The following is a 21,288-nucleotide window of genomic DNA, read 5'->3' on the forward strand; positions in this document are numbered from 1 at the left end:
CGGTTTGAGATGTCTGTGGAAAGATGCGCATACATCGATGCAGGTTCTTTCCGTAGTACAAACATCGTTAAACTTTCTGCACGTTTATCATGCCAAAATTACAAAAAAACGTTAAACTTTCCGTTTTACAGTATGAATACCATGCACTGGCCATCCTACACATATGCGCCTGTGCACCCCTTAAAAGGGGGACGAGCTACGCGCCTCAGAACGACCCACATTCCCGAAAGCCGGGTGTGGACAAACAACACCGGCAAGATGGCAGGCATACCTTGCATCTTGGCACGCATTGTTGGCGGGTTCCACTTGCTGAGCGAGAGGTCTTGTACAGAGCTTGGAACATCCTGTGAGATCAAGTGGAGAGAGGGAGAGGGAGAGAGAGTCTCATTGAAAAGGTGCCCAATGTCTCCAGGTAACATGTACGATTGCAGGAAATGAAGAACAGATGATGAACAACCTTTAAAACTAAGGTCGGAACACGGAGACTCAACCTTTAGAACTAACAACGTAAGAACACAGAGACTCAAAGTCTCTCCAGTCCAGCCTGGGTGATTTTGTCCAACTGAGCAGACTGCACATTAACCCAGATGATAGTACTGAGCAAACCCTACAGTTCCCAGTGATAACTATCACCATACTGCACTTGACAGTGCAGGCCAGTGTGCAAACACAGACACGCAGGCACACACACACACACACACACACACACACACACACGCACACACACACACTGCACGTACGTATTTCTTGTAAATATCTTCTAGCATGGTGAGGTTGGGCGTCCACTGGTCCAGAGGGTTGGTGAACATGGGGCTTTGCAGCAGGTCGCCATCCGGACGTGTTCCCAGCATGTCTTTGCCGGTTATGATGCCTTGCAATGCATGATCTGTAGGGACACATACACACACACAACCAAAGGAAATGAACAAAGTGAGCACAAGCACAAGCACAAGCACACACACACACACGCACACACACACACACACACACGCACACACACATTCGCGCATGCGCATCCACACACACGCGCCCACACACGCACGCACATCATCCATGACTAATTTTCGTACTTTACCTCTAGTGCTCGTACTAGGCTACTCTTGTGCTGCCTTAGTCCACACTTATTGATCTCTTACACGAAACGAAAATTTTTGTTTATGGGTGGGTGGGTCGAGGAGAGTTTCGGTCTGAAAAATATGGATCGCTGAAACATCAATCCATTCTAGCTGTCATGTCAATATAATTTCCGTTCGGCGGGAGGGGGTGAAACTAAACTGTTCGTGCTGTGAAAATTATCGATAATGCAGGATGGCCCGTTCATGAATGGTATTGGAAGTACCTGCAAAAAGGCTGCAATGCAGACAAAGTCACCTGACAGCAAGTCACATGACCGGCATTTCCATGCCTACCTTCCAGAGTCACTCCAACAGGCAGGCGTAGCACGGACTTGAGGATGCCGGCACCGCGAATGGCATTGTGTGACACATCGGGCAACATGATTTCAACGCACTGACGCACATGGTTGACTACGTCCAGGTACGAGTAGGGCTCTGAAAGCAAACACATCATGTACAGTATACACAAATAGGAAATTATATTTTTCATTGCTATCAGGTTCGGCCTCATTTTCTCTGTGCTGCGCTGATGACTCCACAAGGAAAAAACAGTTCTGTCCCCAGATTGAGTCAGTATATACACACACACACACACACGCACACACACACACACACACACACACACACACACACACACACACACACACACACACACACACCACACACACACATGCAAGGAGATGCGGATGATGGCACACATGAAAACACAAGCACATAAGCACACATACACATGCATGGACGCCCACACATGCACGCATACACACACACACCCCCCCCCCCCCCCCCCACACACACACAGACAAGCACTTGCTCACTACCAGAAGCTGGTCATCACGTGGTCCCCGACTACAGGGGAGAGAGGACCAGACAGAACTTGGAAAGATGACTCGCCTGACCATTCAACAGTCAGTCTATGAGCTATCCCTAGCCTACCTAGGAACCCTAAGAGATGGATGGACTTTCCAAAGAGACCTGTTACACTACGCACACACTGCATACGTCCATCATCAACGCACCTGGTCGCACTTCAATGGTGGTGGTTTCATTGGGCTTGAACGACAGCGTGATGTCAGCCAGCGTGGACTGAGAGACACCGTCGATGTAGAGACCCACGCGTGGCCGAGTAACAAGATCAGCGCTATTGCTGACCAGCTCTAAGACCTCAACTCCACGAACACCACTTTCGATCTACAGAAAAAGGGAGGAGTGACAAAAGAACACATGTGCACAATGCCATAGTTAGATATAGGGTCGCACACATGCAGATAATGTTCCAGAACAATGCTCTCACACGACTGTATAATAGACATCATCATCTTGTCCTAATGAAAATACAGTCAGACCTCGCTTATCCGGTCCTCTTTTATCCGGATCCCTCGCCATCCGGAAGAAAATCGCTGGCTGCCAATTTACAGCATACGGCATGCATACATACAGTATGTGCACGCTACAAGACATTCAAATGTACACAAATACAGATGCAACAAAGATGTTGAAAAACAAGATTGCTTGGCGGAGTGTTAACGCTCGTGCACTGGCTATTTGTGTCGACGGGTGAAGCGTTTTGAAGCGGTCAGTGCCGGCTACGGTGCAAGCTCCCTGGTCAGAGAGCTCACACAGCTAGCTGCATGGACCTGCCCTGCCCGGGTCAGAGAACTCACACAGTTAGCTGCATGGACCTGCCCTGCGCGGGTCAGAGAGCTCACACAGCTAGCTGCATGGACCTGTCACACAGGGCCGGGCCGGGCCGTAGTAGCTACCGTTCCCATCTGCAAGCAAACGCCTGAAGTTCTTCGCATTCGTGCCAACCTCGCAAGTGGACTGAAGCGGATTTGTATTTTAACAACCCGTACAGTTTCCGTGCAAGCGTGCAGAAAGCCTCTGCTGAATCGTTTCAGAAAAAACATGACACAAGACGCTTCGATATCCGAATCTCCCACATCGTTTCGGGTCCGATAACTAAAAGCTTTACTACTCAAACCAATTTACGTGTATGTTCATACCATACTCAATTGTACGCGCCTGTCATCTGCTGGTTCTTGGAGGAATTTCTCTTCGAAGACGAAGAAACGAAAGAACAAAAAGACGAATTTCGATAATCTCTCAATTGGCAAATGCTGAGTGGGCCGCGGCCGTGAGAGACGTGAGATATGATCCCGTACATGGTCTTTTAGGCTGTCCCAGGAAACACATGCATTTCGCGGTACTGTAAAACGGCTATTTTAGCGCCGGTGATATTTTAGAGAAACAAGTATTTTCTCTGAAGTTTTGCCGCGCCAATTGAAATTTTTCATGAAACTTAAAAAATTTAATACTGGTCACCTTTTCTTTTCTTTTTTTAACTCTGAAACTCGTATCGCTAGTAATATTTCATCACGGATTCGTCCAGATTCAGAAAAAGCTAAAAAGTTTACCAGCAAAAATTAGTCGTTCTACAGTGGTCTCCAGAATGGTGTAGATTCGTCGGAATTTGGAGAGCTGTGGAGAATCTCATAAAACGTCGAGAAGATACAACTTACAAGAACGCATCTCAAACTCTTCGCAGATTCTCGGACTCTTTCTAAAAGAGGATTTTAAAGTATGTCCCCCAAGTGCACATCACAAGGTGTTCCCTTGCGGGACACGGCTGTGTATTTGGCACACAAACGATGGCAAACAAGTACAGGAGCGGCGGAAGGTAATCTAGGGTGGCACGGTGAGCCATCTCAGGCGCAGTTTTTTTTTTACTTGTTGGGAGGGGTGGCTCCGCTGAACATTTTTCAAAATTTAGAGTCCAAATCAGTGCTTTTGATTGATTCACGGCGTACCCGGGGCAAAAAGTGGTACGGTCAATACCGTAGTGACCATAGCGTGTCCAGCGCCCCTGAAGTGTATTGTATAGCGTGTCCGGCGCCCCTGAAGTGTATTGTATTGCAAAAGAAAATCAACTGCTTGAACTGCTCGAGGCTTGGGAGGCGGTAATAGCCAGCTTCAAAACCTGGTGAATTGAAATCGGAATTCGCAAACCTGCATGGCCAGAAATGATGTGTCCACTGGAGTAAAGTACATGTATGTGTAGTGCACCATGCGATAACAGAGAGGTTCTGCAAAACGAAAATGCTCACGAAGATTCGAGACGGGCCTTATGAAAATGTGTGCAATTTCGCACGAACTTTGTGTTCTGGACATTTCGTGGTTTGCACGCACCCCAAGTGCACGTACGCGGTGAACGCATTGCGCGCATTTTCGTTTTGCAGAACCTCTCAAACGACGGCTAGGATCATTCCGCCGGGCATCATGTGACCATGGCGACTGGGATCACTCCGCCAGGTGCCGTGTGACCATGGCGACTGGGATCATTCCGCCAGGTGTCGTGCGACCACGGCGACTGGGATCATTCCGCCAGGTGTTGTGTGACCATGGCGACTGGGATCATTTCGCCGGATATTGTGTGATCATGGCGACCGGGATCATTCCGCCGGGTACAAGTCTACAAATTTTCGGCACGGAAAAATTTCAGCCTCCCAGGGCTAAAACACATTTCGGCCAAATAAAATTTCAGGCATTGTGTGACCATGGCGACTAGGACCATTTCGCCGGGCATCATGTGAACATGGCGACATGGATCATTTCGCTGGGCATCATGTGACTACAACGACTGAGATAGTTTCACCACGCACCATGTAAAATAGAGTTCCAAACACTGCGCATCAACAAATGCGAATCTCCACTACATTGAATCCGTCATCGCGATCGAATAACTACTTTTAGGAAGATGACATGTAGTCGACAGAACATAAAAGTAGAAATGAATTCATTTCGCCAGGAACCTAACAATTTCATTCATCTTGGGCACCCTGTAAGAAGACTTTAGGGTCTGTTGGGAATGCCCAAGTAAAATAATAAAATACAATACAATACAATACAAATGAAGTAGAAATAAATTATAGAGACAAGAGGGAGTTTCTGGAGAACTTGTAGTGGTCTTGTACACACAAGACTGGTATACACGTGTCAACACTGCTGTCCGCAGGCAATGCAGGGTCGCCATCATAACTTTTATAATTATGTACATGTAGCTGAAATGGGCTATTGAATGAAGAACTCGTGTGCGTACTGTGTACTGTACAGTGTCATGAAACATACCTCATGCTCGACAATATCGTTGGAGCCTGGGCCGACAATTTTCACGCGGAAGAATTTCCTAGAGCCATGCGATAAGGCTGGTTCCGAAGGTACCTGGGCTGCATCACTGGCCTTCGCGTCACTGGAACTCGAAGCTGTGCACGTACACAGCAAACAGGGTCGAATCCACATGTTGTACATAATATGCACAGTAAGGGGGTCTTGAGGGGGACTCCACATGGTCTTGGACTGAACAAGTGTAAAACAACTCACCAGCTTCTTCAGTAGGTTTCTCCGAGCTGCTCGCCACTTCTACGTCGGGATGCGACTGCCCCGGAGTTTCATCTTTCCCTTCGCTCTCCATTATAGAACAAGAAATTCTGCCATGAAGGCCAACTACAAACCTGAAGCTTTTCAGAAGCAATCATTCGATCCACCAGGCACCAAAATCATTCATGTTGCACAAAACGATTCTCCATGTGCTGTGCGATCCGCTTGGTGTTAGCACGTGCCGATGTGGTAAAATCAGGTCAAACTTTCTTGCTTGTCCCAAGGGATTATGGGTTTCAGACTATATTTCCCTCCAAACAGCCGCAAACCTCAGTATTTATAAGGAAACACTTAGGTTTAGGTCAAGGAATGACGGATTTCTGACGGTTTTCTGACGGTTTTCTGGGACACTCGCTCTTGGATTACACAAGTCGTGGATTGTTACGCAACATAAGATTCTGATCGGAGCACGTGCCTAGCGCTAGCGCGAGCGCCTAGCGCCTGCGCTGCATGTCTAGCAAAGCTGGACCGATCATGGATCAAGCTGCGCGCATGCAGCAAAACTACAAGCGCAAGTCAAGGATCCTTGTCCTGATCCTTGAAAAAAGGTTTTGCAAAGGTCAGTTGCCATGGTGAATATGGAGTCAGATGAGAACGAACGACGTAACCACCATGTACCAGTCGTTACGTAGGTCTACGCGTAGGCGAAAAAACATCATTGCAAAAATCAAACAACAGTCGATTTTGACAAAAAAATTGTGCAAGCTCTCGTAGAGTTGGATATTGTGCTTTGCCTTGGCAGCAAGGAAACAGATCGCCTGGGTTTTTCTTGTATTTACTAGTGATCGTAGCAATGGGCAAGGACAAAGTCAGACGGCACAGAGCTCTGCATGAGCAGATCGTCTACGACGCCAGCGTTCGTCCCAGCAAGCGGAAGGAGAAAGAGCGATCGCGTCGCGATGATGACGAGGAATTTGTCAGCGCTGAGCAAACAGCACGCATCTTGAGTGAGGCACGAAAGCAGCAGGACGAACTGGAAGCTGAGTTTGGCCGTGCGCCGAAGAAGTCGCAGAAAAAGAGCAAAGGTGGGAGAGGAGCTGCTGCTGCTGCTGCTGGGGCCAAAGCCCCATCTCTTTCACTGGGTGGTGACAAGAGTGATGAGGATGAATCAGAGAATGAGGCAGAGTTCCTGCTGTCCGCCAAGGACGAATTCTATGACCATGTGCCTGTCAGTGAAGCGGAGGAGCGAGCCTTCTCTCAGTTTTTAAACCCTCAGCCCGAGGCCAGGAGAACGCTGGCGGACATTATCAGCAGCAAGCTGGAGGAAAAGAAAACAGAGATTGCCACCATGAGGTCGGAGGTGATGACGGAGGCATCCCGAACACAGCCTGTGGCTGGTGTGTCACCGGAGATGGAGCAGCTCTTTGGAACCGTAGGCGAGATCCTGGCGAAATACCGCAGCGGCAGCCTGCCCAAGGCGTTCAAGATGGTGCCGAGTATGGAGAATTGGGAAGAGGTCAGTAACCACGGGAACATACGGGTACAGTGGTGTTCGGGGAAATGGAGAAACTGGATTCATTGGGTACAGACCTACAGTACTGCTGGATGCTTTAAAACGTGGCGATCGAGTAGTGGCATTAGCCATGATTGGAGCTATTGTACTGTTGTGGACATGGAAATCCGGTCGAATGACGGGGGCCTGCGCCCTCACTGCGTACAGAACTACAGAACATTGCATGTGTGTACCGTGTGTACACTCACGGCTGCATGGCCGGCGTCCAGGGGCCGCTTGACCTACGACTGGATTTCCATGTCCACGACAGTAGCACACACACATGTGCCAGTCAGCATTGGCGGGTGCTCTCCACCGCTTACTCGAGTAATCTGTGTATCCTTGTGCAGCACTGTAGACACACATGCAGGCGTGTCGTATCTCCATGAAAGTGCCCAGTTTGTTAATTTGAGCTGCGGGGCTTTCTACAGTGAGGATCTTGAATTGTTCACCTTCATATCACCACCACCTTACAGACGCTTCCCGATATCACAATGCCATGCATGTCACCAAGTTGTTTTTCCTTCTCACTGACATGCAATGTATAGTACATGATGAAAAAAAAGTATTCCTGCTGTATTGAAGCCATGAAAAATGCTCCGTGTGTGTGCCCGTGTGTGTGGTGCTCGTCGCCGAATCATGCTTGTGTCATTATCATTCAGCTTCTGTTCATCACAAACCCGGACTCATGGTCGGCAGCCGCCATGTACCAGGCCACTCGCATCTTCTCCTCCAACCTCTCCGCGGCACAAGCTAAAGAATTCTACAGCCTGATTCTGTACCCGCGTCTTCGTGACGACATCGCTGAGTATCGCAGACTCAACTTCCACCTGTACATGGCCGTGAAGAAAGCAACATTCAAGTCAGCAGCATTCTTCAAAGGAATCGTTTTGCCTCTCTGTGAGGTATGTAGAGTTGACTGTTGCCTTAGTGGTCTAGTGCATGCTGGTGAACTTAGTGTTCTAGTGCATGCTGGTGAACTTAGTGTTCTAGTGCATGCTGGTGAACTTTGGACAGTTGTAAAGTTTCTCCTCAGATCGTACCTGGGTATGTGCAGCTTTTCTATCCACGCGTGACTGTGTGTGTGTGTGTGTGTGTGTGTGCGCGTGTGTGTGTGTGTGTGTGCCTCTCTCTATCTATTTATCTATCTATCTCTCCCCTGCCCCGTATGCCTCAGCCGTCGGGCATGATGTTGACTGACTTTGTGCGATCATATTCCTGTGTATGTGAATGTTGCGGTGGTTGGGTGCAATCTCCGTGTCTGTGTGCAGAGCGGGACGTGCTCATTGCGGGAGGCATTGATCATCGGCAGCGTTGTCGCTTCGGCCTCCATACCAATCCTACAATCCAGCGCCGCAATGCTCAAGATCGCCGAGTTGCCCTACTCCGGTGCCTGCAGCATCTTCCTGCGCATCCTCCTGGACAAGAAGTACGCCCTGCCGTATGTCGTCGTCGATGGCCTTGTGCAGCACTTTATGCGGTAAGTGGTCTTTGTGTTATCATACATGCCAACCGTCCAGGGTTTCCCGGGACAGTCCAGGGAATAGGGTGTTTGTCCCTGGGTCCAGGGAGGTCCTGCGAAAGTCCAGGGATTGAGATGGAACTTTTGAAATTGAAACCTCGTTGTCCAGGGAGCTCAAGCCTCCAGGTTGGCATGTATGTGTTATAGAGTTCTGATGGTGTAGCAGTGCCCGTCTTGCATATGTTTTCAGGCATCCGGGCATGGTCGGCACTTGTCGCCACCTCACACGTATGTGTGCCGGTGCGAATTTGTAATGCCTGCGTGGGTGTCGAACATTCACACACACACACATGCACACACACGCTGCGTATATTGCAGGAGTTGTGTGGTCTTCATGTGCATGCGTGCGTGCATGCCATAATTATAGTACATACCGTATTTTACCGGTTGTAAGTCGACCCCGGTTATTAGTCGACCCCCCTATCTGGAGGTCTCAATTCTGCGTTTTAAAGTTTTCACCCAAAGAAGCACTACTAACCACCTCCTGCTACTAACACCTCAACAAATCATGTAAACATTCCTTATTGGAGGATATAACGTCCCAATCCTTGAAAAAGGCCAATAAACTGGCAAAAATGTGTAAACATGGTGCACTCGTACATGCAGTGCAGGTCTTGTTTTGTAAGATACTGATAGTTCCCGGTTATAAGTCGAATCCCGGTTGTAAGTCGACCCCCACCCTTTCTCCTTCTATTTTAAGTCGTAAAAGGTCGACTTACAACCGGAAAAATACGGTATACAATCACATACGGTATTGTACGTACCATTTTGCGTCACCCAGGCTGTTCTGAAGGTGCTGCACGATGCTTACCTCTGCATGGACCTTGACGGTGGCCACATCTCAGATGTCTTGGGGGGGGGGGGGAGGGGTGTTTTGAGTGCTAGCATGACATTGTTGTACTCTGGATAGGATATGTAAGTACTCCGGCTCTCATCCCTAGGCGTGACCTGCGTCTAATCATCTGTTCTCTTGTGCATTCATGCTGGCGTGTACGTGTGTGTGTTTGTGCGTAGGTTTGAGCACGACAGGCGCGAACTGCCCGTCCTGTGGCACCAGGCACTGCTCACGTTCGTAGCGCGCTACAAGAAGGACATCAGCGACGAGCAGAAGTCTCTGCTGTATCAGCTGCTCCAGAAGCACTCTCACCCGGGCATCACGCCGGAGATTCGTCGGGAGCTCGTCGCCTAAGCTCGAGTCCAGTCCACTGCGCGTCTGCGCCCTTTGTTGATCAGGGAGTGGTATTTTTTTACCACTCGCTCATTCAATACTAACATTGCTGAGTTGCTCTGTCTCTCTCTCTCTTTGCTGATGAGTTCTAACTTCAATACTGCTATACCTGAGTAACGGTCATTGATGAGGGCCTAAGGTCTACACGACTCCCTGGTGTACACACCTGGCTTAGGGCCGATTCCCACTACGGTACCATGAGTGCCGTGCCGTCGATTTGGGTAGGTCACGTGTACGCCACGGTACGAGATAGAAGCTGAGAGTGATTTACACCTGCGCGCAGTCATTCCGTGCATTCTGTCGGCAGGCAGAATCACCATTTTTTTTTATCAATTTCTGACTTTGGTCCTGAGGGAAAATAGCGGGGCCGGGGAGATGACTGGAGAAAGCTCAAGAATCAACCAATCGAAAAGCCAAAAGCCAAGAAAAAACTTCGTACCACAAATACAAAAGGAAGAAAAAACTTCCTTTCAGGGAGTAGTAACATACCTACTACTCACTGCATTCGACCTCGCGGAATACCGAAAATGTCCTGCTATACAATATAAGCCTAGCCTTGACATTGGCTTCTACATGAATGAAACTGTGAAACCAGTCGGTGAAATTCAGCAGGCAACAGAGGCCAGTGTCGACACAAACAATATTTAGATTTTCGGAAGAGTACGCGTCCTGTCTTCGTTTCTTTTCCCCAGCCGTATTGGGATCAATGTTGGTCCATGGCCATGTACTGTAAGTATTTCTTTACAAGACAAACAAAGAAAAGCTGCTAGCCTAGGGAAGCATGCACACTGATGTTGCGGCGCCGCTCTTGCCGTGGCTACAAACACAGAGACACACACACACATGAGGCATGTCCACTAAGTGTTACTGCTGCTCAGGGCCATCAAGACACCACAGCACACAATCTGGCATATCACAACGCTGTCACGGAATCTGGTTAAATGTCAATAAAAAGGCAATGAAAGGTGAATACTGGCTCAAAATGGGTCTCATGGACGTGATCGGCATAAACGGCTCTCAGAAGATATGTACAGAAATCGACGTAGCGCCATCTCTCCACTGAGGATCGTCAGCAACCAGCGCTCGGCAAAGCGGACAGGTGCGCTCCCGGTCAAACCACATGGACACACAATCATCACAGAAGATGTGCTGCAAGAAACACGAACACACGCGCCGCGACAAGAGCATGAATACCAGTGACACAATTCACTATATTCGCTGATTTCACCGCTTGGTGCCAACCGGCCAAAGTAAATCCCAGGCCAAAGTTTGTCATAGAGGCAAATGATGGAAGAGCCATAGCTGCATGTGAAAGCAACAACTACTGAATGATGGCTTTTTGAAAACCCCAATCGGCCAAAGTTACATGTAAATGACGGCCAAAAGTTTCATTTCGAGATCGGCCAAAATATGCTGATTTACAGTAAATCCACAAAATTAATGCGTGTGAAAAATGTCGTGCTTTATTTGGGCATGCGGAACCCACCCATACAGATAGACTAAGAGACTATGCTACCCAGATGTCGGTTGCCAGCCGACAGTGTAGCTCAAACCGAGACATGATGTATGGAGCTAGAGGTGAATTCTCCTGTGATACTGGAACTGGGCATGGTGTAATGATTGGCCCTGTGCCTGTGGGCGGCTTGGGGCCGTACCAACCCTCCGGAACTAGCTCCGGGCATGCATGCATTATATATTAGGTTAGTACAGTGCACCATGTACCATTGACACACACTACTACTACTATGTACAACTGCCACAAAATGGCCACGTCGCTCCCAGAAGCGGGAGACAACAGCGAGAAAAAAGAAAAGAAACAAGGAGTATAATCGAGGTGAAAGGGGACCGTTCTACACATAGCTAGTGTTTCTGTCTTCGGTGGCGGGTGAGGTCCTGCGGGCGGGAGAATCGTTCGTTACATATGCTGCATTGAATGGGCAGATTAGTCCTCTGGTCCTTTCGCAGTCGTTTGCCTCGAGTACAATTATGGCGGTTAAAACCAGCCTGACTCTTCATGCAGCGATCACAGATCGAGCAATGGTGCTGGCAGCAGTCCAAATTCAGGCTGCATCTCGTTGAAACAGCTGGTATTTCGTCCGATGTCTGACGCTCCACACAACGATGAACTGCAAAACCGCCAGCGCTTTGAAACCAGCGGTCACAAACTCCACAGTGACGGGCCCCAGGCTGCTGGGCAACAGGTAAGGACCGTACAGCTGAGCACTTGTGACGGTGAATCCCACGAGCAGTGAATGATCGGTTGCAAACCTTGCAGGTGACTTTGTTGTTGTTACACTCCACGAGATCATCCGGAGTCTTTGCAATTGCCTCGCGCCATGCTGGGCGATCCTGAGCCAAAGTGAGCCAATTCACTATGCCACCGAAACGAAGATCACGTGCGACGAGGTCTTTCCATCGCAGTCGTGGCCCACAGGCTGGGCGTGGATCTGAGAAGAAGCTAAACAGTATCAGCTTCGGAAGCCGGTTATCTGGCATTCTGGCGACATGCCCAAGCCACTGCAGACGGCGGTGTCTGACGGTATCAGATGGCAGTGCCATATCACCCCAGCGTCTTCGCAGCTCCTGGTTGTTGACATGCTGCAGCTGTTGATCGAGCCGGGATACACCCAGAATGAACCTGAGGGAGCGGTGGTGGAAGTTGTTGATGGCAACCATGTCTCTCTTCAGCGGAGTCCAGCACTCACAGGCATAGAGCAATGTGGACAGAACGCAAACATCGTAAAGATGGCGCTTGGTGGCGATGGAAAGGTTTCGGTCAAGAAAGACACGGCGCATAAGGTCGAAAGCTGCCGCTGCCTTACCGAGTCTTCTGGCCACATCTGCAGATGAGCGGGTGTCAGCAGTTATCACAGAGCCAAGATACACAAAGGATTTGACACTTTCGATCTCCTCCGGACCAACAAAGAGCGGAAGGCGGTCAGCACATGATAAATTTGCACCAACGGCCATGAACTTGGTCTTCGCTGTACTCAGAGTCAAGCCGAAGGAAGAAGCAACGTTGCTGAACAGCTCCAAAGCCAGTTGAGCTGACTCACGGGATGGTGCAAGTAGTGCTGCATCATCTGCAAACTCCAGGTCGTTGACCGATGTCGTGCCAGTTTGACGGGTTCGCTTGGGAAATAGATTGCCACTTCCATGGATTGAAGATATCAGGGACACACCATTAACACCAGCTGCTGCTATAGCTGAACGCCATGCTTCCAGCACAAGACCAAAGTACAGATTAAACAACAGTGGGGCCATAACGCACCCTTGCCGCAAACCATTCTCAACCGAGATGTTCCCAGACACATCACCATCAACCCGAACAGCAGCCTGCATGCCTGAATGGAAGCCGTCAATCAGCTGGATGAGTGACCCAGGCACACCATACACCTCAAGGGCCAGCAACAGTGCAGCGCGCGGTACCGAGTCGTACGCCTTGCGGAGATCGATGAAAACGAGAAAGGCCTTACAGCGGTGCTCGAATGCCTTCTCGACTACCTGTCGCACGCAAAAGATGGCATCTGTGCAGGATCGCCCGCGCCGAAAACCACATTGGCTTTCAGGGAGATGTGCCTCAGCAAGAGGTTGCAGCCGGTCCTGAATAACACGTGCGAGAAGCTTCCCGACGACGTCCAATAAGGCTATTCCCCTCCAGTTGTCACACTTGCTCAAGTCACCTTTTTTTGGAATAGGGACGAGCACAGCATCTTTCCACTCCTGAGGCACAGATGACGCTGACCAGCGTGTGGAGAAGAGTGCATCCAGGTGTGGCCGAAGAACAGTAAAGCCGTGCTTCAACAGCTCCGCAACGATGAGAGACGAACCAGCCGACTTGCCGTTGGCCAGATGATGGAGAGCGCACTCAATATCCACAGCCGTTGGAGGGCATGCCAGGCTGTCGTCAACTTCCCGGCAGGACAACTGCTGGAAGACAGAGACATCGAACACACTAATGACATTGAGAACACGGGTGAAATGTTGCTGCCAGCAAACACGCTCTTCCTCCGCTGACACACACAGGGTTCCATCAGATTTGCGAATGGAATGAGAGGCCACAGGTTTCATACCATTGTAGCAGCGCTGGATGTCCCGGATGGCTGACCAGACGCGCTCCCCACTGAACTTGCCAGACTGTGCCATATCCGCCTTTCTCTGCAACCAGACACGCTTTGCCGTTCGAACTGCAGTACGCGCTGCACTACGGGCCTTGCGGAAAGCTGAAAGGTCAGCGGGATCAGCAGACTGAAGCCACTGGGCATAGGCACGGTTTCGATGTTGCAGCTTGGGTTCAAGGATTGTTGCGCTGTCTGCAAACCAGTCAGGCTGACGTCGAGATTTCCGTGCAGGGATGGAAGCTTCGGCAGCATCTACAATCGCCGACTTGATAGGCTGCCAGGTGTCTTCATGGGTGACGTGACACGATTTCAGTCGTACACACACACACACACACACACACACACACACACACACACACACACACACACACACACACACACACACACTCAGACTCAGACATGCCCATCGCGGTAGCGATGATAGCGAACAGCTATGTTAGACATAGCAACTTGTGCAGGGATTACACCATTCCACAGCTTGCAAGGCTGATGAATTGACCGCCTCTAATTTTAGCCTGGTATCCACCACACAGCTGATTGAAGTGACTTTTTCTGGCCAGTGAATCCCTATTTTTCATTTTTCCATTTTTTTCATTCTTTTTTTCAACACACACACCACACCACATACTCCGGCATACATACACACACACACACACACACACACACACACACACACACACACACACACACACACCTATGACCTTTGACGCCCATCGCCGGAGGCGATGAGCGCCATGCTACAGCAGAAGCCATAGCAACTTGTGCTGGGATTGCACCATTCAACAGCTTGCAAGGCTGAAGAACTGACCGCCACTATTCAGCCTGGTCAACAACACACAGCTATTCGAAGTGGCTTTTTTCTGGCCGGCCTACTTTTAGCGGGGGATTCACACACACACACACACACACACGCGCGCGCGCGCGCGCGTGCATGCAACTCACGCGACAAGGCAGCATCGTAGGCTCCTTCAGATCTTCTTGGCAGATGGGACAAGAGCTTCCAGCTTGCGCCAGTGCATCACCCGACGGACGGCATCCATAACGCTACAGCATCAAATACACACACAGAAACACACACACACGCACACACACACAGTTTCTATTCCTGAAAAGCCGAGTACAAGGTCTAGGCTCACTTCGTGCAAACAAAGGAAGTCAACCTGATAGCAGCAATTTGTCGCAACGGAAGCATTTCACGAGACTCAGCGAAAAAAAAGAGCACTTTCGCTGCTTGCTGACATGTCATTCCATGTACAGAGAAACGCTGGATACAACATACTCTGCCATACACTATGGGATTAAAAAGTATCACTGGTCTTCATAATTTCAAAAATGTGGATAAAAAAAAGAGTCACAAAAGTGATTGTTTCCGGAGGAAGAATTTTAAAGTATGTTCGTTGGGAGTAAATAATATAGTGTTTAAACCGAACACGGATTCTTCGAACGAATAATCTATCGAATAATTTCGCCCTCCATCGAAAGAATAATCTATATTCTATCATAAGCATGATGGCATTTTTCAACACTTTTTCAGCACTTTTTAAGGGGTCGTCCGCAATTATCGAAAGTTTTTTCCAATCCGTAGTAGCTTCGAAAGTGGGTGGGTGGGTCAAGGCCAGTTACGGATTGAAAAACTTCCGAAATGACACGTGCGCGTGCCACGTGTACGTCTACGTGTAGCCCCTGTTTTCCACGCGCGGCTGCGCGCGAACTGTCTACTACAAATATTTTTGTAGTTCTGGCAGTTTCTGCGCCCCCGCGCGCGCTTCCTTGGCTGCTCCTGGGCCGGTGATCATAAAGTTAGTTCGGCGCATTTGACGGCGAGTCGACACTTTCTATTTTTGAGTTTCACTGTCTCCTTCGTCCAGAGTACCGTCTTCCATGCACTCCTTTGAAGTCCTTCCGTCTAGCGCTGGCGCTGACGACTGTTATTGACTATGTCCAGACAGGCGACGTTGTTTGGAAAGGCGGTGAAGAAGCAGCCCTTTTTCAAAACCGCTGGTGACTCTGACATAATGTCACTATGACTCATGGACCAGCACTGATTGAGTTTGTTCCCTACATGTATATGTATGTGTTGGGTTGTGTGTCCATCAATAATATTTTATTACGGACTGGGGGGGTGGGTGGGTGGGTGAGGAAAAATTTGAAGCTACTACGGATTGGAAAAAACTTTCGATAATTGCGGACGACCCCTAAGTAGTTTTTTTAATTTTTTTGCTGATTAATATCGGATTTTGTTATGTGGAGGTGCAAAACCGGTTAACCTACACCGCCAAGAGTACATAACCCCCCAGATCAGAGTGTGCAACGCCTGATCCAGCTCTGCATAGGGTCTTGGTCGAAAGTGGTCAAAGACCGAAAATCTCATTGACTGCATCCATGTTTCCCTCGTATGGAAAGAACAGAAGTATTAATACTAGATACCGATAGGAGATTAAAACTTGGAGGAGAGGAGAGTGAGAAGAAATACTACGAGCAGATCTACGCCGTGCAAATATCAGCAGGGTCAGCACTGAGCATAGACCTTTTTTTTTTTTTTTTTTCGATTTCTGATAATTCCTACGACTATTCGATTATTCGTTCACCCCACGAATATTCTAAATTATTCGAATATTCGTTTCAACACTAGTAAATAAGCAAGGTCAGCAGCATATGAAGACATACAGCCCGTGCCAGGGTTCTAGGACCCAGGAACGTACCGCCCGTGCCAGGGTTCCAGGACCCAGGAACATACCGCCCGTGCCAGGGTTCTAGGACCCAGGAACATACCGCCCGTGCCAGGATTCTAGGACCCAGGAACATACCTCCCGTGCCAGGGTTCCAGGACCCAGGAGCAAATCTTACCCGATCTTTGAAGAACACTTTGCTGGCATCATGTAACCGCCTGGCTTTGCGCATCAGTGCCAAACACTGCATGCCAGAGAGACAGCAGAAACAGGAGAGAGAGAGAGAGAGAGAGAGAGAGAGAGAGAGAGAGAGAGAGAGAGAGAGAGAGAGAGAGAGAGAGAGAGATGGAGAGAGAGAGAGAGAGAGAGAGAAAGAGAGAGAGAGAAAGAGAGAGAGAGAGAGAGAGAGAGAGAGAGAGAGAGAGAGAGAGAGATGGAGAGAGAGAGAGAGACAGACAGACAAGGAGATGAATATATCACACTGTATTCTACAGAATGAGCAGAGCACAAGGAGGAAAGCTTTCTTTCGTCAGCAGAGAGGGCTCACCACAATAGCGTGGAGCAGTGCACTATTACACACAAAAGGAACAACTTCTGTCATTATTGCATTGTGCAAGAAACTGTGATTTGCAACGAACTCTGTAAACCTCCGCTGTGCCTCTTGCGTGAATTAGCAGAGTAAAGAGATCGTTAACGGAGTTGACGAGTTAAGTTTCAAAAGAATGAACAGAGCACAAGCAACTGAATCACTGCGCTAAACATGAGCAAAGAACACCAGAAAACGTCACGCTGCAGCCATCAGTGCCCAGTGCCCAGACAGACCAATATCATTTGAACGAATAGTATCACAGCAGCAGCAGCAGCAGCAGCAGCAGCAGCAGCAGCAGCAGCAGCAGGCTGAGGACTGATCAGCAGTAACTCTTATCATACGTTTGCATTGGCAGTAGTACTCACTGTCATAACAACAAGCCCTGGTTACATTTGAATGCGTTGAGTTCTTTGTCCATTGTTTTCACATTTTGCTGGTTGTAATAAAAACTTTGTGGCGAGCAACAGCACCAGCAACAGCACCAGTAGCAGTAGCAGCAGCAGCATCAGACACGCTCTCACCTTAATGATGACGTAGGCGATGATGCTGACGATGCAGAAGGCAAGGCCGGTCGTGTGCCGGTCGGCAAAGTAACACACCCACACGGGTATCGGTATGAGAGTGCGGTACGAGTGTGATAAGTTCTCCAACAGCAGGTAGTACTTGCCCTGTGTCCAGGAAGGTGAGAGAGTGCACACGCACACACACACGCACACACACACACACACACAAATGTACCCATCCACACGTACACGCAGACACACACACACACACACACACACACACACACACACACACACACACACACATCGGGCAGCAGTGCACCATATCTGTGAAGGAAAACCTACACAGTGTGCTTGTGCAAGTACCCCCTCCCCCCACACACACCAATGATGCCTTGAAAGGGAAATTTGGGTAAGGCCTATAAAGCAGAGTGCAGGTGCAGCAGAGCATCTCTAATAGATGACTTGCACAAAGATCCGAGCCGCGAGTGAGACGGGGCAAGTGCACCCTGTGCACCCAGGCTACACTGCGGGCACCCTACACCGTCTGTACGACTGTACTGTCCTTTTTTCGTCAGCATGAATGAACGGTGCACGGCATGTACATGATGTCCATGTACATGCCGTGCACCGTCACTGTCTTCAGCAGCTCATGAGTCATGTGCACTTGTAGGGTTAGTGGAAGTACATGACTGTATATTATGTGAAGAGAAGCCAGGCGTTCAAACCAACCCAAAATACTCTTGCCATATTCTTCGGTGAAATAGTTATAAAAAAATGTCTTACTAAACAACAGTGAGCATAGAAGCAACCTCGATGCACCCAATAATATGGCATCCGGGAACAGGAAGTGTTGCACGAGGATCCCAAGAACACGTCAAGTTCCATGCTACCCGCCACCATCAAAAGAACGAAGGATAACTGTGCTAGCCTTGTTCATATTCAATGTAACGCTATCGGTACGGGATATAGGAGCCTGTTGGGAAGGCGTGGGTGAGCTGTTAAAATCTTGTACGGTTCGCACAGCACAACATACATGCAGCAGTTATTGCGACGGTTAACGTCGATGGACGAGAGTCATAAAGCAAAGTCCATGGGGGTTGACGTTTCTGGGCTTCCTTTCCGAAAGGAAATTTTTATTTCTTCCCTAATAAAGCAGAATCATGCTGATTATACCAGTCTGTTATGAAGACAAGAAAGCAGCCATGGACATTGTGCCACACTAAAGGAACGACAGGTAAAAGATAAAGCACTTCATCTGAAAACTCAAGGACTATCCATAAATACAGCAAATGATAATCCTAGCCTGGTAATGTCCAACTCCGTCATGTGAGCCATTCGGTGGGAAGCATAATGTTCGAAATGCTGAAATTTGAACAGTTGCAGTTGTGTTCGTCGCCACACAATGCCATCGCCAGTTCACATTCGAAATGTAGCCATTTTTACGCTTGTGTCCCTGTACACGGCATGGAAGGCTGAACAGATTCAACTCTTCCATCGCTTCCTGATCTGTACAGTAGTGCGGTTGCGTTCCCGTTCCTGACACTCACATCCGTCTCCGCTAACCAGCATCATGAGCACTCCAATGGTTCCCGCCGCTCCTTCCGTATCGTCCCAGCGCGCCCCGTCAAGATGTGAATTACTGTAGGCAACGGAGCCAATGTATGATGAAGGCGAATGCACTGTTTAATGATGCTCCAACAAATCCTTTCACCGTTGTGCGGAATTTGTAAGAAGATTAGTGGCTCAACTGTAGGTCCAACGCAGAAGGTACCTCACAGCGCAGTTATGTTACGTCCACAATAATGAACATACTCAGCAGACTGTGATGTGTATCAGACACACTCTGGCATTATTTGTTCCACATTCTCCCAGGAGATGAAATGTAGTTCAATCATGTCTTTAGTACATGGGGTACCGTTGCCTCGTTGCAACTAAACAGGTATGCAAGTTACTTTCCCATGAGACCCAGCCGCAGCCGCATCGTCGTCATTACCAGCTAATCATGAAGAGGTATAATGTGACTTTCCACCACTCCCTGATTCAATCATAGTTTGCGAGCCTGCGCCAAACTGCTTTCTCACTAGAGCCAGGCATCGGATACATATGGCTTCAGTAAGGTTAACAATGCTATGTCTCTGGCCTAGATCCAAGTCTAGATACAGCTGCTCAGAGTAAGGGCTGATGAAATGCTCATATCGGAACAAGTGAGACTTCAACAGTAGCTAGTACACATCAGGCCTGAGGACTTCGCAGCGTTTCTCCAGCACACTTGTTCTCTCCTTCAACTCAGATACTACTTGAAGTACTACTAAAGGCCATCTGGCTCTCATACTCAGTCCTTCCACCCTTCATTTTCATGGTTTAGGCTTCCACTCGTCACTCGGCAGGTTCCTGGCCTCTCCGCAGTCTGTCCTCAGGAGAGGGTCGCTCTGGAGCTAGTGCAGCCGATTGAAAGGGAGTCGAGTTCTTTCTCAGACGTCCACAAACTTTCGTTGTGCTTCACTTCGCTTCTACTGCGGGAAAGTAGTCACACTTCAGGACCACGACGTGCTTGTTGCAGCCTACACCAATGATACTAAAAATTAATAATATTCCCTCATTTTTCTGCCTCCCGCCCGGCCGGCTCGGAAAGGAACGTATGGAATGGGAGCCTCAGTTCCATCTCTCGTCTGCTAGTTCATTCAGGAGCGCAGCAGCGCTTCGGCATGACCGATACAAGTCGAATCAAAACAACTCTACTCTCTAGCCAAAAAAACTAGCTCAGTGTTCGTCAGGCAAAAAGCGAAACTTCGAAAGTCACGAACTCAAAAGGTGGGGAAATGCAGAGTCAGAAGGTCCACTTGCCCCGTCTCGAACCCAGACAATCTTTGTGCAAGTCATCTATTGAAACACACCGATGCCAGTCTAGCCCATATCTCAAGATGGACTCACACCAATACCGGTCTTGCCCATATCTCAAGATGGACACACACCAAAAAGCATGGTGCAATGAGACTTCATTGTGAGACAACTTTGCACGATGCCAATGGCAATACTAGCCAGGGGTACTTGTACCTGCTCAGGGGTGCTTGTACCTGCTCAGGGGTAATTGTACCCGTTCAGGGGTACTTGTACCTGTTCAGGGGTACTTGCACCCGTTCAGGGGTACTTGTACCTGTTCAGGGGAGGTGCAGCATGGCTAACAACTATTTATTTATTTAATATCTTCTAGGGTGTTGAGCCGTACCTTGCGGCGATAGGGAATGATGGCCGTGTGAAGCATGGCAACGCAGCACTTCAGCGCCATCACCACAAACTTGATAGCAAAATCATTGATGACCACCGTCCAAACTGAGTTGGTCAACGAATGATTTAGCCGTGATGGGTGCAGGTAGAAACTAGATATAACAAACACAAGAACAAGAACAAGAACTGTCAACAAAAACAAGAACAATACCAAGAACAGCAGTAGCAGCTGTTACTTTTCCTCAACGCCCAGGTCAACACACTTTCGTCAACACCGGGTTTCCGCACACAATCGAATCACAGTTCAGTTCTACTCCACTCCGGAGAACACAATTCTTCAGATCCATGGAACATAGGAAAATCACGACAGCTACAAACTAATTATTT

At 48.8% G+C, this 21,288-nt stretch overlaps 3 protein-coding genes across 3 annotated transcripts in view; 1 reads left to right on the forward strand and 2 right to left on the reverse strand.

The window, feature by feature from the left end:
* LOC135828898 (protein clueless-like) overlaps positions 1–5,682 on the reverse strand; it is a 45,205-nt gene extending 39,523 nt beyond the window's left edge. Inside the window, exons 1-6 of the mRNA XM_065341331.1 lie at positions 5,493–5,682; positions 5,241–5,374; positions 2,132–2,303; positions 1,410–1,550; positions 741–886; positions 272–344 (exon numbers count right to left, since the gene is read on the reverse strand). Coding sequence (XP_065197403.1) covers positions 272–344; positions 741–886; positions 1,410–1,550; positions 2,132–2,303; positions 5,241–5,374; positions 5,493–5,583 — 757 coding nt within the window. The 5' untranslated portion in view covers positions 5,584–5,682. The remainder of the gene's footprint in view (positions 1–271; positions 345–740; positions 887–1,409; positions 1,551–2,131; positions 2,304–5,240; positions 5,375–5,492) is intronic.
* A 563-nt stretch (positions 5,683–6,245) lies between these two features.
* Positions 6,246–9,940, forward strand: LOC135828899 (bystin-like). Its single transcript, XM_065341332.1, has 4 exons — positions 6,246–7,005; positions 7,704–7,946; positions 8,313–8,521; positions 9,578–9,940. Exons 1-4 carry the CDS (start codon positions 6,343–6,345, stop codon positions 9,750–9,752), a joined length of 1,290 nt encoding a protein of 429 aa, XP_065197404.1. The 5' UTR covers positions 6,246–6,342; the 3' UTR covers positions 9,753–9,940.
* Positions 9,941–10,715: 775 nt separating this feature from the next.
* Positions 10,716–21,053, reverse strand: LOC135828900 (RING finger and transmembrane domain-containing protein 2-like; the record flags this gene model as incomplete). Its single annotated transcript, XM_065341333.1, is given in 5 exon segments — positions 10,716–10,940; positions 14,855–14,956; positions 16,760–16,825; positions 17,692–17,838; positions 20,903–21,053. Coding segments are annotated over 5 exon segments (598 nt in total), but the record flags the coding sequence as incomplete, so codon positions are not given.
* Between the last annotated feature and the right edge of the window lie 235 nt (positions 21,054–21,288).

Source organism: Sycon ciliatum, chromosome 12 (genome assembly GCF_964019385.1).
Source record: "Sycon ciliatum chromosome 12, ocSycCili1.1, whole genome shotgun sequence".
Classification (NCBI taxonomy): domain Eukaryota; kingdom Metazoa; phylum Porifera; class Calcarea; order Leucosolenida; family Sycettidae; genus Sycon; species Sycon ciliatum.